The sequence below is a fragment of the Mycteria americana genome, chromosome 7 (genome assembly GCF_035582795.1).
Source record: "Mycteria americana isolate JAX WOST 10 ecotype Jacksonville Zoo and Gardens chromosome 7, USCA_MyAme_1.0, whole genome shotgun sequence".
In the NCBI taxonomy this organism is placed as follows: Eukaryota; Metazoa; Chordata; class Aves; order Ciconiiformes; family Ciconiidae; genus Mycteria; species Mycteria americana.
In genome coordinates, this window is record NC_134371.1 from 56,043,752 (window position 1) to 56,061,834 (window position 18,083).

Consider the following 18,083-nt stretch of genomic DNA (forward strand, 5'->3'; position numbering starts at 1 on the left):
CTTTACTAGGAAATTCTTACAATTCTCAGGTTTCAGTTGACAATTTCCTATTTCCTCCCTCTCCCATGAAGGCAGCAGGGTTGGGATGTTTTTGTTGTTGCTCTCATTCCTGTTCCTCATCTGCCTTCAGATGAAGATTTATGGGCAGTATGTATCACTGCACTGTTAGTACAGGAAAACTGCATTATCAAAATATATAAAATATACAAATTTATGCATCTGTAACCTTGTTTTCAGCTCCCGCTGAGCTGTGCCTGATGCGGATCTTAGGTACGCAGTACAGAGGCAGAGCAGGTCTGCAGTGGCTTTGATATCAGTCTAGCTGGCCACAGAGGCAAATCCTGCAAGGTGGGTTCTGAGGCCCGTAACTGTTCTTTGAGCACTCCAGATCTTCCAGCAATCCCTGCAAATTAAAAGAAAAAGGGGAAGGGGTAGAAGTTGATACGGGCCCTATGCACCAATGCAGTCCTGTGAGTGAGGATAACAGCCAGAGAGTTTCTCCCACTCCTTTGCCTAAGTGAAGCCACACAAGGAGCTGTAGCTGGGCAGGAAATAGCCCTGTGGTTGTTTTGCCATTTTTCTTTGCGTTATGGAACTATTTTGTGATAACTTGTTTTCACAGCATTCGCATACCTTTATTATTGTCTCTTCATAATCATGCACCACTACACTGGGGAGGAAAGGTAACCCACTTTCAGCAAGCTGCTTCATCTGCTGTGTGATTATTTTGAGTATTTGGACAGCTTGTTTTGATGGGGTGATAGCAAATTGAAGTCTGAACTGCAAAAGGGATGTTTTCAAAGAGCGCAGGGAGCTAGGTAATTTGCTTGTGCCCTAGCCAGGTTATTGTCTAAGGAAAATATGGAAAACTTTATGAAAATAGGTACTGACTCTAGAAGATGAAGCTGGTGTTGTTTGTCTGCTCTGTGGAAGGCACGTTGGTGGCGGTAATTCTGTTCCCATTGTCCAGTCTTCCTGTTCAGCATTCTGCATGGGCACCACCATAACTAAGATTAAACTCTTTCCATAGTGGCACTCAGGAAGTCCTTTTAATTACAGAAGCTGATCTCTTTCCAAGATTCCCATTCTGCCCACAGCTAATTAAAAAAAAAAAATTACTAATTAAGGACTCTGAAAAGGAAATGTTATTTTTGTTCTGGAGTAACCAGCTAGAGCACCGCAACCCTCATATAGAAAGCTGCAAAATCTGGCAGCTTCAAGCTTACTTTTAATCCTGAGCTTCATCTAATAGCATTGAGTTTGCAGGTTTTCCAAGGTAGCCTGGAGAGTTTGGATACCAAACCTCTGGAGAGCTGCTCACCACAAATCTGATTCTTGCACAAAAACATTAAACTCATTGCTAGCACAAATGCCCAGGTACCCAAATGACGCTTTCAGTTTCTGTGAATGAGGGCCCAGGAGATTTGTGGTTTGGATTATACTGTGATATGCCTTTGAGACAGCATGTAAATGATGAAGAACAGTACTGTTTCTGTACCAATGGATTTTCTACACATTCTTTCAAACACATCCTTGGGCTTTAAATCTGCAGTAATAATGAAGCACAGGGAGCTCAAGTGTTTATCAGGAGTACAAACTAAGTTCTCTGAATGCCTAAGCAGTAACACTACTTCTGAAGGTGTTTGCTTATTAATATTAAGGTTCTATTAGAATTCTTAAGTGTAAAGCAATGGCCTTATTGATCCCATCTGAAAATTATTATTATTATTATTATTATTATTATTAGATTGGTGACTGTACATGAAAAGGAATGGGTCAGAAGCTCTTTAGATGGAGTTATGAAAGAAAGGGCATTTTAAACCTTTGTAAAGCAAGCTGCAAGCTGAAGATAATTTCTACAACTTATTTCTTCCTCCTAATACTTGTAATCTTTAGAACCACAACCATTTTAGCTAAAACTATGCAGTAGATTAGATCAAAGCATACAAATATGGAGAAATTATTTATAACAAGTATTTAAACTTTTTAATGGAAAAGTGAGTTTATCACAAGCTCTAAGGGACAAACATTCACACACGCTACAACCCATGCCTGACTGAGGCAAATACAAATATAAGCTCCAGAGATAAAAGGTATGAAAATTAAAAAAAAAAATCCCTAGAATATTTTCTTTTCTTTTGTAATACACTCTTACAGTAATAATCTCCCTGTAATAGGAAGTGTGTAGAATGGAAATAACCATTTGTCTGCAGGGTAATGAGGCTGCAGTTTTGATGAGTATATAATGTCAGCCAAGAACAAACTCCTTCCCATTGTGGAGGACTTCTACATGGCTTTCCCCACCTCTGGCATGACATCTCTCTCTCTGTTGAGTGCGAGCAGACCTACATAAAGGCTTTATTCTGCATCACTGATGTTTGTGGAAACTTCCGTCTTTTAAACTCTGTGGATGCAGAATAAGTCACTCCACTTGTACCTATTGTGAGGGACAGCTATATATTAGTTGTCCAGCTGGCAGCAGAAATGACGTTGTTTGGAAGGGTTGGGCAAAGTCTATTAATGCTGTATTTATGAAAATCTACAAGCCATTAAAAGGAAAATTTGGAAGAGAATCACTGCTACTCCAAGTGCAGCTATAGGCAACCCTTCTAATATACCTCTCTCCCACAACCTTCTCCCATTAAATCTGTTCAACGGAGCTTCGTGCAGCAAGTTCAAAGTCACCCATGATAACATGATTTGCACCTTTGCAGTATTGACAGAGTCATGCAGGCTTGCCTATTGTACCCACCGTCACTGCCACAATAAATTGGCATACCTCTGTGAGGAACCAGGACTCAGAAGTGTGACACGTTGTAACATTAACAGGTGCAATTTGCTGTTTAACAGTATAAATCTATCAATATCATTTGTTGAGATCACCTCTGTAATAACAAAATACAGACTTGCTCTTTGAGATTGGAACATTTCCAAAATTGAACACCATCCAAGTAATCCTCTCTGTGGCTTTTATCCAAACACCCGAGCACTGTGCAGTGAGGAGGTGGCTCCTGTACGCTCTTCCTTGCTTTACTCCTCTAATGTGTGTTTTCAGGGACCTCGAAGGTGTCTGGCTTGGCTTCAAGCTCTGGTTTCTTGAAACAATTGGTAATTGTAGTGTTTGCAACTACAAAAACGGCTTATAAAAGGACCCTGCAATTTTCAGAGCATTCTTGTTAACTTGACTTGGAACATACAAGCCAAGAATAGTTCTTGGGACAGGTGTCCTCAGAAAAGCCAAGTTCTTTTTATTATGCATTCCTGTATGTAATAAATGTAATGAATAATCAACTGTAAAGCAAAAATATTCTAAGAATTGCGCTGATTGATTAACCATACTGTTTTGAACCTCCCATGTACAAATGAATGGGTAAATGAATAAAATATACAGATTGCAGTTGCAAAATACAAAAAAGTGACATATGAGTGATGAAAGCAGGCTAACAGTAGAGTAATGCTTTTCATTAAGGAACTGCCTGCATATTCATTAGAGCTAGTCAATTACTTAAAAAATATATTCATCAGATAATTTATTTGATGAATTTTACCATTATTTGTCAAATAATTTATTCAACAAAAAAGGTAAAATTAATGGAATAGTGCATTCATCAAATCTTATTGGACAGCTCTAATACTTATTCAGTTCTGTACATTTAGGTTGATTCAGGATTAGTAATACTGCTGCAATCAATGCAGAAAAATTTCCTGGCAAATCCATTACTCTGCTGTTTTATCATATACTCGCAAATTTCATGTACTTCATACACTAATCTAGGCCATTCAAACCGAACATCTTTCTTGTAGAAAAGTAAATATTCAAAGAGTTTAAAGTTTTACGTTTTCCCAGACTTCAATATTGAGCATGATCTGACAGTCCATCGCTCCCATTTTAAAAAAAAAAAAAAAAGACAAAAAAAAAAAAGCAGCCCCTCTGAGGTCAATCACACCACACTGATGTAATCAGGTACACTGCCTCTTTGGGCTTCTTCTCATTATTATTCCTGTTCTTCAGTGAAGCAGCTCATGTTAGTTACTTTTGATATTTCCTGATATTCTAAGGATTACTCTCAAAAAAGTTGTTTGACCTCTGACCTCCATCACAACAAACCATACCACCATCTCACATGTTTTAGTCAATATTTATGCTTTGGAAAAATTCTGTGGATTTTTTTCCAAAAGGTTTTTTGTGATAAATGCCTGGTTATGTTTCTTAGATAGATGGAAAAAATATACTCTGTACTGTTTACTGTACATTTTTCAGAAAATAGCTGCTTTAAACACTTTTTTATATCTACTCTTGTTCCTCAGTCTGCCTTTTTAGTGGAAATAAATTTCCTACAGGGACTAGCAATGGCTTTATTATTCTTTATGAAAGAATAATAGTCGCCTTTTCATTAGCCTCTCTGTGGCTTCAGTTAAAGGTGTCTCTGTTGCATTTCTTATGCCATTGTGGATAAAGTGGAGATAATTAATTACACAGTGGCATTAAAGACTGAGTCTGCAACTTTGGTGGAAACAGATTAGTTCAAACCGCAATGTTGTTCAGCGACAACAATACCTGCTGTGCTAAATAATCACTGAGTCGGGAAGTACTTGCCCTGTTCAGTGGACAGGACCAGCTTTAATCTCCAAGCCACAGGTTCCATACTGCCATACCTAATGGATGCAGTTTCTCAGCAAGACCAGGGCTTTCACATGAAATTAGGGTTTTTCCTTCCTTCCCTCTGTCATTACAGCCCCTGTTGTAAAGTCCCTGGAAATACTTGGAAAAAGAGGCTGTGGCCGTTAGTCTACGACGTGAAAATTACTTGCTCTTACGTTGTTACATAGGAACAAACTCATCATATAAGGCTCAAAGATCCCTGAAGGATGTTCCATATAAAAGGGGTTTTTTTTAAAAATCAACTTAGCTAGTAGCGTTATAAGAAAAAGCATGTGAAGAAGTTCTCCCTCAGATTCACTGAAAGGACATTAGACTTGAAAAGTCAAGTGTGTCCTCTGTCGTCAAGAGTGAAGCAAGCAGAAACGGCAGGTGAGGGAGTTCAGGTGGATGCCAAGGGGAAGGGGAGGAGTACCCGCGGGTGCCAGCTGGCTGTGCAGATTCCCTGAGACGTCCCACAGCTCGGTGCAGGTCGATGTCCCAGGTTTCCTTCTTTCCTAGCAAGATAAACTGTGCCCACTATTTTAATGGATCCATGTATATTAAGCCTCAGTGGATTTTTTTGTCAGGAAAGCCACACAACTGTCTGAAACAGTCATTTTTTTTTTTTTTAATTGCTTAATATGCTCTTGGTGATTCTTTACATTGCCTTGCTATAAGCACAATTACTATAAACACATATGCTTAGCCTAAATTGTTCATTGAAAGGACACCGTAGTTTTGCTTTAGTTAGTTAACATAGATGGATGATGTCTTCTGGACTTTCTTAGTAATTACCTAATGACTACATCCACACTACATATTTTCTCACTCAAATCGCATTTTCTTGCACTATTCTACTGCCCCTTTGATTCATCGCTTGCAGGCATTTAGAGAAGGAAATTTAAATTCACAGTAGTAATTGCGTGTGAATACTCTGTTTGGAAATCTCACTTGGCCATTGAAAGAACTTTTTGTGGCTTTGAGTAAGATCGTAAGCCACGGCATGGGATTTTATGGCTTGAATTGTGAATTTCACAATTCACAATTTCACAATTGTGAATTTCACAATTCAAGCCACAGCAGAACTGTGAATATTTCTAAAAAGCAAAGGTCCAAAGCCATTAGAGGATTTGGCAAACTGTGGAAGGCATGGACAGCTTTCTGCCAACTATTCACACCTGCAAAATGGCAAATATAGCCTGTTGTCAAACTCGACATCTCAGTTGTGCTCCTGATGGTGCCTCCCGTCTGGTAGCTCATTCGTTCACTGAAGCTAGTTGTGCTAAAAGAAAATATACAACTATTTCACTCCTCTTTGCCAGGTAAAAATACTTCTGCAGGGCTCCTGCATAAAGCTCTAGATGCAGCCTAAGACAGGTTTGCATTTATGCAAAGAAACCATAGGAGGGGTGTAACGTAGTCTGAAGTCTTTGATGCACCTGGAATCAGTTCATTAAACAGCCTGATTTATGTCATTACCAACTCCCAAGTAAATACACCTTCTCAAAAGCTTCTTGGAAAAGGAGAAGAGTAAATCTAGTAATTAATTATACTGCAAGCAAGATAGACCCCAGTTCTACCACTGGATCTAGTTGGGCTAACATTTATGGCTGAGGTCAAATACAGCTCTACTGGTTCATCCCTCCTGCCCTTGGCTGCAGAACTGAGGTTAAGTAAAAATATTTTGGTCAGTGTGTGTTTAGCTTTGCAATCCAATAAGAAACAACATCGCATCCAGAAGTCTGAGAAGCTGTTTACTCTGATGAAAAATATAGAAACCCCATTTATTTATTTATTTATTTATTTATTTACAGCTTGCTATAAGTGTTTTAAAAATATAAAGGAAACATTTAATGGAGTCTAAACCTACAGCTTGAGTTATGTAAAAGAACAACTTTGAAGTATTCATATATAAAGAGCAACCCTATGTGAAAATTATGTATTTCCTGAGACAGGGTTTGCAATAAACTCATTTAGCTATGTTTTAACTTTTAAAACAAGTGGAATTATTAAAATCTTAGAATCATAAAATTCTAATCCTGCATTATTGAAAATATTTCCCTAAAATATAGCCTAAAGGGGGTTTGTTAATGTTTTTGTTACATTTGCTACTCCCAGATAAGACTGCTGTTGTATACCTAAAGCATTCAAGAAGGTATATTCACTGGGGACATGATAATGAGATAAATCAGTCAGGAGACAAACCCAGACTGTTTGACTGCCAGCTTGTGTCCAATTTTATGCAATTAATATGGCATACATTTTCATTTTGAAGCTTAAACTGTTGTATTGTTAATAGCTTAATTCTGTTCTCCCCTGACTGAAATAACGATGACCCACTGAATGTTGTCATTTTACCCAGCCATTAGCCGTACGGCCAGAGAGACAGAAATGTATTGCTCTCTGTGGCAGAATTCAGACCATCACAAGCTCATTAATTCAAACACTCATAATGAGGGTCATTGTAAAGACTGATACAGATACAGCTGCTCTGAACTTCAGACATTTTTTGAAAGAGCCAAATTCAATATGATATATGTAAAAAATTCAAGTATATGCCTAAGAGAGCAGCAGGAGAAATTTTCTCATTCTTTTTTGTGAGATCTGACATCAGCATATAGATGGTTTCATCAATTATTGAGACAGAGACTAAGAAAGGAAAAGGGAATGATTTGGGGGTTTCGTTTTTGAAGTTTGAATGTAAAGTGCTCAGACTGAATCAGAACTAGTATGTCTGAATCTTTAGAATTAGCTGCCTCTTTCTTATACCTTCACTTCTTTGTAACACTAGAGAGCCTTAAAAGGCTGGTATTTGAAGTGTTTTAATAAGTTTTGAAAGGCTGGAGTGTATCTTTTACACAAGGATATCATATATGAAATTACCAATTCCTTTTTCATTCTATAAATACCTGTGTATTGGAAATAGCCTCAAAAACTCAGTCTCCTATTAAACACTTACTCCACTGTTAAAAAAAAGAACTATCTTTAGATACTCCTGCATGAGGAACTAGGCGAAGAGGGAGATCCAGGTCTCCCTGCTCCAGTGAATATTTAATTATTTATATGGCATGGAATAGATCCAGCAGGGCTGACGGAGCAATAGCAGTGAATAGCTGGTACAGAGGCTGGAGAAACTAAGGGTCATAGCCTAGTCCGAATATTAAGTACAACAGAAAATTGTGCCTGTGTCTCCAACATCCTGGATAAATGCCCTGTCCACAGGGATTTTCATTGTTCAGGAGTGTCCTTTCTGGTTTTAATCAGAAAAGCTATCCTAGTCAGGAAGCCTTTCCTGGTGCAAGTATAGTCTAAAACAGTAAATGTCTTTTAGTGCTAATGAACTGACATTTTTCAACAAAATGTTGGACAAAATTTTCTTGAATGCCTCTCGTCCTGATCCGTTTCATTTTACCAGATGTCCAGGTGCTAAGTGAGCTACCGCCATGAAAGACAGACCATTTCCCTCTGAGCTTTCAAGTACTCTTTTGTCTTGCTTAAAAAAAGGGAGGGGGAGAGGAAGGAAAAAAAGATTCCTTAGTTGCCAAATTTGACAGCTGTCAGCTACCTTGATGGGGCAAAATGATGATATATCACTTCACTCAATATCTTACAATTTAATTGTAATTAATTATGAAAGAAACTACAACTCTTCAACATGAGTGCAAATATTTTTATTTTGCAGGCAGATGTTTTGCATGCTTTATTAAATTTTGTGTATTTCATACCATTCAGTGCTCAACTAAAAATAACTATCATTCTGTACCTACAAAGAGAGTGTTTCATGCAGTGTGAAGCACTAACATCATATTTACTTGAGGATAGAACGTTATGTTACTCTTCCAGTGTATAAAATACGTACCTTTAACAGTGGAATTAGGGACCTAGTTTAAATATAGCAGTTGATAAGCAACATGCTATTAGCAGAACTCCAACAGCTTGGAACATTTAGCGTTTTGGGACCTATGTGCTCATTTTTATATTATTATTTAGTTTGCAAAATACAGTTAGTAATCAACAGGGAAGTTTGTAATTTGCTTAGACGATAGATGAGATTGTTTCTCAGTGCTCTTCTGGATCCTCATCTTAGGAAAAAGAACCAAGTAAATATTGTTATGTCTTGATATATATGCAACTCTATTATTTTCCTCTACAAACTGTGGAGGGGTGAAATTCTGCTGCAGTGGTCCCAGAACTGCTGGGAGTAGAAGCCAAAGCAGCGGTATCTGGTGCTACCCATGCCCGCTGTTGGGCAGTTTTCCTTCATTACAGAAGCCTATGCAGAAGTACTCTCTTCAGTTAGCCGTGGTGGTATTGAGACAGGCGGACGGATGCATCTGCAAACAGATTTACAGAGCCATCCTAGCTCTAGGTGGAGGTAGGTTAACACCACACACAGTTTTTCCCATCCTAGCCTAAAATACATATGATTGATTGAACAGAGCTCCCCAGGCTAATTCCTTTGGCAAAACCTCCTTATTGTTGACAAGATGATTAGGAAAGCACCAGGAAATTTCTTTGAATTTGCAATTGCTTTTTCTCTCCTGTGAATTTCTTTACAAGAGGAAATTATCCAGACCGATGCTGTGGCTGTGGATCAGATCCGATCCTAGGACTTGCACCACCCCAGACAGCTCTGAACTCTTCCTTGCATGCCTGCCTTATCTTACCCACCATCATCACAGTTGTGAACATGGGAACTGCACCACGGAGATCCCCAAAACACAGCTGCAGGAAAATTCACTATCCTGCTCTATACCACAGCATGCATCCATGATACATATAAGTGCTAATCTGCAGAGTGAAACCCCCAGCAGTGTCCACCGTTGCCCATGAATCCCTGGAGACTATCGCTCTCTACGATGTGTAGAGGTAAAGCCTTGACAGCACTGGAGGCAATGGGAGTTTGGCATTTAACAGGAGTTCTGCCGTTGGTTTAATGGGGCCAGAAGTCGTTCCAAAGTCCTAAATCCTCGTGACCCTTCACACAGATGATCTCCCCAAGAGCCATGTGCCAAACACTTACCATCCTCCCTTTAAACTCAGTCACAGGGGCACAATAAACCCTAGCTCATCCAGATTTGTGGCTCCTTGGAGATTTTCCTGGGTTATACAGATATATAAATGCAGTTGCCCATATCTACAAAATCCTGATTTCATGGGATCCTTATTTAATGTCTATTTCACTTAAACATATTTTAAGTTTCCTACCATTTGCTCATAAATATACCACAACGTTTCTAGAATTTAAGAAAGCTAAAAATACTTTTACAAATATCTTTAAGGAGAAATGATTCCCTGAAGATGTTATCTGCGGAGGCTGTTCCTATATCAGCCCTTGTCTTTGATTAACCACTTAAAAAAAAAAAAAGGGGAATAGATTAATTATTAAAATTAGTCCTGTAGTGCACCTGAGCACAGTGAGTGAAACCTGAATCCCACTGGATCTCAGGGGGAGGGAGGGCTGAGGATGCTCAGCACCTCACAGAGTTGGGCTTGCAGGGAGAAAATCAGAGGTTTCCTTTGTGAAATAGTAAGGACTGAGTGCACTGTTTGCCCAAGAGCAGTTTGGGGTGGTTTGTTAAATAAAAAAAAAAAAAAAAGAATTCAGTTCTGGGCTTGGAATCAATGCAATTCCCCTTTAGCCTATTAGGCTTGCCGAGAAGCCCCTCTCAGGACACGCGGCAGTTTCTCCGACTGCTCAGCCATGTAATAACACTGAAAGGAAAGGCACAAGAACTTACCATGTCACACTGTAACGTCGTTATTCACTTGATAAAACTGTGGCCATGCCACAACATTTCACGCTTTGGGTTTGCCCAAAGCTGCAGAGTAGCTCTGCTCGTTATACAGGTAACTTCTCCCCGACGCCGGCGCGTGGCGGCGGCAGTCCCCAGGCTGGCCCTTTCCAGCCCTGCGCAAAGCCTGTCCTGAGCTCGGTTTCACAGCTGCCTGCACATCGTGCTCTGCTCCAGCTTGCTGCCTCTCCGGAGACAGCGTGCCTCATGTTTGCCATTTCATTCTCATTCACCTTGCCTGTCACCTTAAGGCAGCCTTAATTATAACGTCATCGAAGGTTTATTCAACAAGATCTGAAGATTGTGCTTTAATTACAAAAGTGAAAACACACGATTACAACCAAAGTAAGTATAAAACACAGTATTTGGCTATAAGTAGCAGCCGAAGCCTTTTTAGATGTTTCAGTGTCTCTCGTCCAGAAGTCCCTCAGTTTGTCCCAGATGGAAGATTTGGGGATCCAGGATTCCTTGTGCCTATCTGTATTTTGGATTACTTTTACAGCCCACTACCTCCATTTCTGCTCTTTTGAAGCGCGGTTTTGGATACAAATTCTAATGTCTTAAGTGGTTGTATCTTTGGCCAGGCATTTTGGGTGATTTGACTTCCCATCCCATTTGTTGAAATATGTTATGGCTCTATGGGGATATCAGTTATATAAAGGCCATTTCCCCTTTAGTCCTACTCAGTCCAACCATCCAATGTGAACTTTTTACTTTACATTTCCCATAAATAGCTGAGGCCGCGGGTATGTTCATAGCAAAGAACAAGCAGAGTATCAGGCTGAAGCAGAATATGTTAAGTTTAGGATACCTGTTGGATTACCAGTTTTCTTCAAAGGCCACACTTGACACTTTATTAACATTAGCTAGTTTTTTCTCCTGGATTTACCCATGAGTTCATGTTATTGTTTTCCCTCAATTTTTGCTGCATTTCTGTGTCACAGGACAGTTACAACTACTTTTGTGTTACTTATTTTGTCCCCCAAAGGACAAAATGCAGTTCCAGAGGCCCCTTAAGTTAGGTTGAAAAGAAAAAAAAAAAAAAAACCAAAAAACCAAAAAAACCCACTAAGTTGCCTAAAAGCTACTGTTTTGAGGCACTGAACGTTGTGTAAAGGCAGTCTATGCACTTTGCTATAGATATTTTTTATTAATGGAGTGATTCAAAATGGGGCAAAAACCAACTTAAGCCTTTAATAAATCTTGGAAATGACTGGGTATTTCAGAAGTTAAGCTCACCCTCATTACCCTGTAACACTACCTCCTGCGAGGCTACCTGAGACGTATTGTACAATAATTGTGTTCTGGCAGCTGACTCCGAGAAGCCGGCGTTAACCTCTCCCGTTCCCCCGATACGTACAGATTATTCCCATTAGAATGGATTGATGAATGGAAAGATCATAGTTAATGGGCATTACTTTAATGCAGAGGGCCAAATCCTATTATCCTGTGCAACGGACAGTGTAAATAGTATTTGTGTAAAGGAGCCCCGCTGGGACAAAGAGAAATGGAGTCCGCTGCCACGAGGCCCCACATCTGCCCGTTGCCCGCCCCATCCTTGCTCAGCAAAACCTCTCCAGTTCTTATGTGGATTATGTTCTTATGTGTATCTTATGGTTAATGTGGCCGAAGGATAAGGGGGCTTGGCCCGTAGAGCTCCTTACAGAGCCTATTAATGGCAACAGGAAGGCTTTCATTGACATTAGTGATCTTGGTGACGGGCCAGCAGAGAGGAAGATTGGTTGCGTGGTTTGTGCTTGCGATCTTGATAACAGTTTCGGAAGAAGTAGCGGTGTGTATTCTCCGCGCTTGTGGTACTTTGATCACATTTCACCCTACCTTTTCCAGATTAATAAGTACATTAGGTGGGTTATGCAGATTACAGTGTGTACACTAAGTTAGCTGATATATTATTCACCAACAAATATAAGATAAAAAGTAAGTCTGCATATAATTACCCACAACTGCTGACTGACTTATAATTAACTTTGAAAAATTGCTGGTTTAGGAGATATTATAGATTACAATTTTAAATATAAGGAGCTTCAGAATAGCTCTCACGATCAGCGCAAGTACAAGGTATTCAGTGAAGGATTAATTCCCTAAACTGCTAATCAGCTCTATCTCCTGTCTTATCAAATTGTAAATACATTATGCTGTATTAAAGTATGAGCATGCAGCTAATTAAAGCAGAGCCTGCATTTAATATCAGATACTCCCCCCTTGACACAACAAAAATGTTCTAAGGACATACATAACAAGTGTTAACAAACGAAAGCGGTTCTTTTTAAAGTGATGCTGTGCTCCTACAGCAGCCTTTTGTTTTCATTTTTGAGAAATTTTTTTTAAAGAAAAAGAAGGAGGGAGGAAAACCACACAGTCTTTCTGGAGAAACAAGTTGGGGAATACATTAATTCTATTCTCCAGCTGGAAGCCCACAGGAACTAACCAAGGGATTACAACCAAAGATCTACAAATAATATCTGGATGACATCCAGCTAAAATTTTGTTCATTTACTAACACTTTTAATAGATTCTGATGTTAAATGCTGCAAAGCAAAATAAGAATTTTTTTAAAAAGCAAGAAAGCAAACCCATCCACATTGTTAAAGGAATGCAGTGTAAATTTAAATGAAAGATCAGTGAAGCCTAGCCAAGCAAACAGAGGTTCAGAACCATAATTGAGCATCATTTGCAAAACTGCTTCTTTTAGTTGCTTTTTTCTGTTTCAAACTCAAATAAAGAGATGCTGTTAAAAAGAAGGCAGGAAAAAAAACCATACTGAAATTATTCACCTATGAAACAAACATAAAATATAAGAGAGAATACGCAGCAAGGAGCCTTTCAACCAAAGTTAGTTTTTTAAAAATTCTTTGTGTAAACCTCAAAGTTTTTTTGTGCCACTTGAAAGTTTTCATACCCCAAAGGTCTCAGAACATATGATGCTATTAATGTTATTGAGCAACAAAAGACATACATTTTGTCAAGATCTACGTGCTACAGTACAATAGAAAATCGGGGGGGGGGGGGGGGGAGGGGGGAGCTTTTTTTTTGTTTTCTCCATTTCCCTTTTCTTTTCTTTTCTTTTCTTTTCTTTTCTTTTCTTTTCTTTTCTTTTCTTTTCTTTTCTTTTCCTTTTCCTTTTCCTTTTCCTTTTCTTTTCTTTTTCTCTTCTTCTCTTCTTAAACATCTCTACTTAGAGAAAAAAAAATCTCAGCAGGAAATCAAAGAGATTTACCAATAAAATCAATAAACATTTGCAGACTGTCGGTAGTGATACCATAGAGATAAGGTAGAGTTACAGCCCAGTTTGATCAATGTTTATTACAGGGCTCATATTTTTTTAATAGAAGTGGATCAGAAAAGCGTGGGGTTTTTTCCCCTCCCGGCACTGGATTCTGTAGGTTTCATATACACAGAAACTTTATCTGGTTTGTTTCATTTAAATGTGTAACAGTTATTGAAATTCAAAAGCATCCTGGTTTGAACTAAAAGTTCCTTTCTTCACTCCCCCCAGGTTAATTTGTTGGCTTTCGGAGTGATTATTTATAAAGTATTTCGACACACTGCAATGTTAAAGCCAGAAGTTAGTTGTTATGAAAATATAAGGTAAGTTTGCCATTTAATACCAATTCTACCTTCTGTAAGTTTAAATACAGCCAGAGATGATAGTGAGTATTCAAAATAACAATTTCATCTTCTGGAAGATTTGTAGAAAAATAAAGATTTTTTTTCTGTTATCCCCTCACATAGATTTGGATGTAGATTTTGCAAACTTTATTCCCACTGAGCAATACCTTGTACAGTAACACTGGGGTTGTGTGAGAGGTGTACAAGGAATACAATGAGTGGCTCATATCAACCACAGGGTAAAGCCTGATGGCAAGGTTAAAGAAGTCATTGTCCTTTTTTCTTAAGTACTTTCCACAGCCTCTATGCAAGCCAAACCAGATTTCAAAACTTATGCCTGAATTGGGACCAAAATATTTGCCTTGCAGTAACAAATAATACAGTGATAAGAGAATCAAGCCATTCATGTGATTTGTAAAAGGTCTACAGTAGGACATTGTGCTTCTGTGGCGTTGGGGGCGGGGGGGATTCTCTCCAGGATTTTTACTTTGCATGCTGCTATGATTTTTCCATCAACTCACTCTCTTTAAAACTGATTTATAGGGACCTTGAAAACCGTTTGTGCAGGAAAAGCTGAAGTGTACTACAGGGAACATTGAAAACAACTTACTGTTTGTGTTGCTTAGGAACACTCCTGCAGTTTCAATGCATTGCACTAGATTTATAGTTAGGATTTAGCAATTGTTTGATTGATTACTTTCTCTTATTCCTCACCCTTTGTAGCTTCATGTGGTGAGCTGGTTTTAATGAAGTTGAAAATTATTCATTTTCAGAGGAACAGTGCTAAAAATGTCTGTTGTTCAAAGGAAGTCCTGCAATGACTGGGCTGAGAATGAATAAGAAAGTAATCAGTGGCTTCATTTCCAAGACAACATGCTGTAATTTCTCAAGTCTGTGAGCAGGGCTCTACAGTATGTTGGAAAAAAAAATCATAGCCAATCAGTTCCTATAATTTTAAAGCATCGATATACTGACCCAGGAGCTATTTGAGAGTATTTGTGTTCTAAAAACAAAAATAATTCTTTTAAAAGAGAAAGAATGAAAGAAAGAAAGTCTTGGTTTACAACTGGCACCATCTTCTGCAGTGAACCTGAGAGGCAGCCTGGGAACCCTTTGATGTCATGCACATGTACTGACCTAAGAGCATACTGTACATTTTTCTGGGTTATTTTTTGAGGAGGATAAGGGGGAGGAGAAAAAGTGGGGGAATGCTTCATAACAGACATATGTTTTTCCTTGGGGAATTACACTAACAGTAGATTTAAATCAAATCATATGGTGCTGCAGTACACCAGAGAAAACATATCTGAAGATTAAAGAAGCCAGTGTTTTAAGGCCCTCCAGTTTTACTCCTTTGCTCTTCTGCAGTGATTATGTGAGCCTATTCGTAGCACAGTGCTACAGCACACCCTAAAGAGCACCCCATGAATTTGCACTTCTCGGGCCTCTGCAGCTGCGAAAAAATTGCCTAGGCAGCGTTCACCACGCAAAGTGGTGAAGGGAGGAAAATAGCATGTACCCACATGTTGTTCACAATGTTTCCTCCTGTCTAGATCCTGTGCCCGAGGTGCTCTCGCTCTCCTGTTCCTCCTTGGGGCTACCTGGATCTTCGGGGTCCTCCATGTCGTACAGGGATCTGTGGTTACTGCGTATCTTTTTACAATCTTCAATGCATTCCAGGGGATGTTCATCTTCATATTTCTTTGCGTGTTGTCTAGGAAGGTAAGTGTCCCATTCCTTGTGGGAAGTGACTCAGGTGGTCACACGTACCTACAGAGGCAGGTGCCCAGCCCCGAAGTGGAGTCGTAGTGCAAACGTTTTATCAGAGCGAGGGAGGAAATCCTTGTGCCACTGATGGGGGAGAGGAGGGAAGAGGGGAAATTTTGCTATTGCTTTCAGTGGAGACAGAACCTCTGCCCAGTTCTTACCTTCTCACATATTTTCTCCCAGGTTTAAAAACAATGTATGAAACATGGAAAAATGGGGGTTTTTTAATTGTAAAACTGGTTATAGTGCCGTTAACCTGATGAAATAACACAGTGGGTGCAATAAAACTCACTTCCAGTCTTTGCAGTTAGCAGCAGGAGTCACGCTACCCACACTAGCCTGAGATGACACTTTCTTCAGTATCCTGTTCTAAAGGCAAAAGCAGCCCCACCTTAAAACATCCAGTGACAGGAGCAGTACAAAATGAGTTAGAAGACATATAGACCTAGTAATAAATCTGTTTCATATTTGAATTCAATATTTTTATTTCAGATTCAGGAAGAGTATTATAGGTTGTTCAAAAACGTTCCTTGCTGTTTCGGCTGCTTGAGATAAATGGAAGGAAAACATGCGTGAGCATCTCAGTGGAAGAAGGGAGCAACCTAGATGAGGTTGTTACGGATATTACAGAAAAATATGGTATTGTGAAAGTATGAAATGACCCAGTGAGCAGGCATATCTCTTAACTGAATTACTGACCGGTTTTGTACATACATGTGCATTCATGCAGAGCGTTTATATTATGCTGTATACAAACAGTATACAAAACAAAGTGGATTACTGCAAAACAAATATTAATGAAGACCAGGGAAAGAAGCAAATTGCTAAAGAAGCTCAAGACTTTTCGTGATTTAGGTTTTGTTTCTAATATTAGAAATATCTGCAGTCCTTGAAAGCAAGATACCAAAAACCAACTGGCACAGCAGATTTTATGAATTGCTTTGCTAGTGGAAACATGTTCACTGTCTTTTTGTAGTAATGAGCTTCTTACATTAAGTTGTATGTGGCCATCTGCAGGGAATGGGTTCCATTAAAGAGTCAATAGATAAAGATCTGCTTCAGCACAGACTTTTGAAAACATTTCTTTTAATTTAAAGTAGATTAAAAAAGGAATTTGTTTAATATTATTCTCTTATCACTCTGAAATATATATTTGTATATTAATCAATTCTTTATTTTTATAACTTTTAAAGAACTGTTTAGATCTAAAGAGCTGAGGTCAGATCTGATACAAGAATGGTGGGACAGCCATTTTATAAGTGGAAGATTATTTTGTGAATACTTTGAAAAAGATCTGGTTCTTGTTTTATTTAATTGCCAAAAAGACTGAGATCTGCTAAACTGGCACTATGATTTTGGAGGCTGTGGGAAGAAGATGCTTTCACAAGTTTGTCACTTGATAGAGATATTTGGAATCCAGACCTTGTAGGATCAAATTAAAAGTAAAGTGGTAGAAATCACCCATGCAGAAGAATACAGATTTAAATTCAAGGTCACGTGCCTCCATCCCACATAAAATTGTAATTACAGCAGTTTTCTCTACTCATAGCATCTTTGAGTCAAGCAGTTGTCTTCCTCTGAGGCTCCTGGTTTTGAAACACTTATCCTGTGTTTAACCTTAGGAGCGTACATAGATCTACTGAAATCAAAGGCAGTAGTTGAGGTGCAAGTTTTGCTGGATCAGGGCATAAACGCGATGCATCAGCAGTTCCGCCTTTGCCATCTTACTTATTTTAAAAGTATGCTTTAATTTCACCCTTTCAGCACCTAACTTATGTGAAGTGCTGAGCAATCTTTAGTCCACGTTGCCTTCTCAGGAAGTGTCTAGGATCTCAGATGAAGCCCAGTATTTTTACCAGTGAGGCACTGTAAATATGTAGTTGTTAATAAATCCCACTGTTGTGTTGTCTGTTAAAATAAAGCACTACTCTGAATTTTATTTATATTAAAGGAAACTTTTTTTTTGGTAATGGTCAAATTTGTTTGGTTTTTATCTTTTTTCCATATACACAAGGCTTTCATTGTATGCACTGCACTGACATGCTTCATTAAGTATATTCCATGTCTCTCAAAATTTTGGAAACCACAAGAGGAATCTTTTTTTCTGAAAAAAAATTATTTCTGTTGGTCCTTTGAATGTAAAATATGTGAATAAACTGAAGTTCTTAACTTTCACATTTTGACATGTTTCCCTTCATTTAAATAAATACAGTGGTAAAAGTTCTCATGGTTATATATTATTTGCCCTG

At 38.7% G+C, this 18,083-nt stretch overlaps 1 protein-coding gene across 2 annotated transcripts in view; it reads left to right on the plus strand.

Annotated features, from left to right (window-relative positions):
• The window catches only part of ADGRL4 (adhesion G protein-coupled receptor L4), a 76,158-nt gene extending 58,395 nt beyond the window's left edge, over positions 1–17,763 (plus strand). For both annotated transcript variants that reach the window (XM_075508510.1, XM_075508511.1), the window contains 3 exons: positions 13,955–14,046; positions 15,621–15,789; positions 16,327–17,763. In XM_075508510.1, the coding sequence (XP_075364625.1) occupies positions 13,955–14,046; positions 15,621–15,789; positions 16,327–16,389 (324 nt within the window). In that variant the 3' untranslated portion in view covers positions 16,390–17,763. The remainder of the gene's footprint in view (positions 1–13,954; positions 14,047–15,620; positions 15,790–16,326) is intronic.
• Positions 17,764–18,083: the final 320 nt, after the last annotated feature.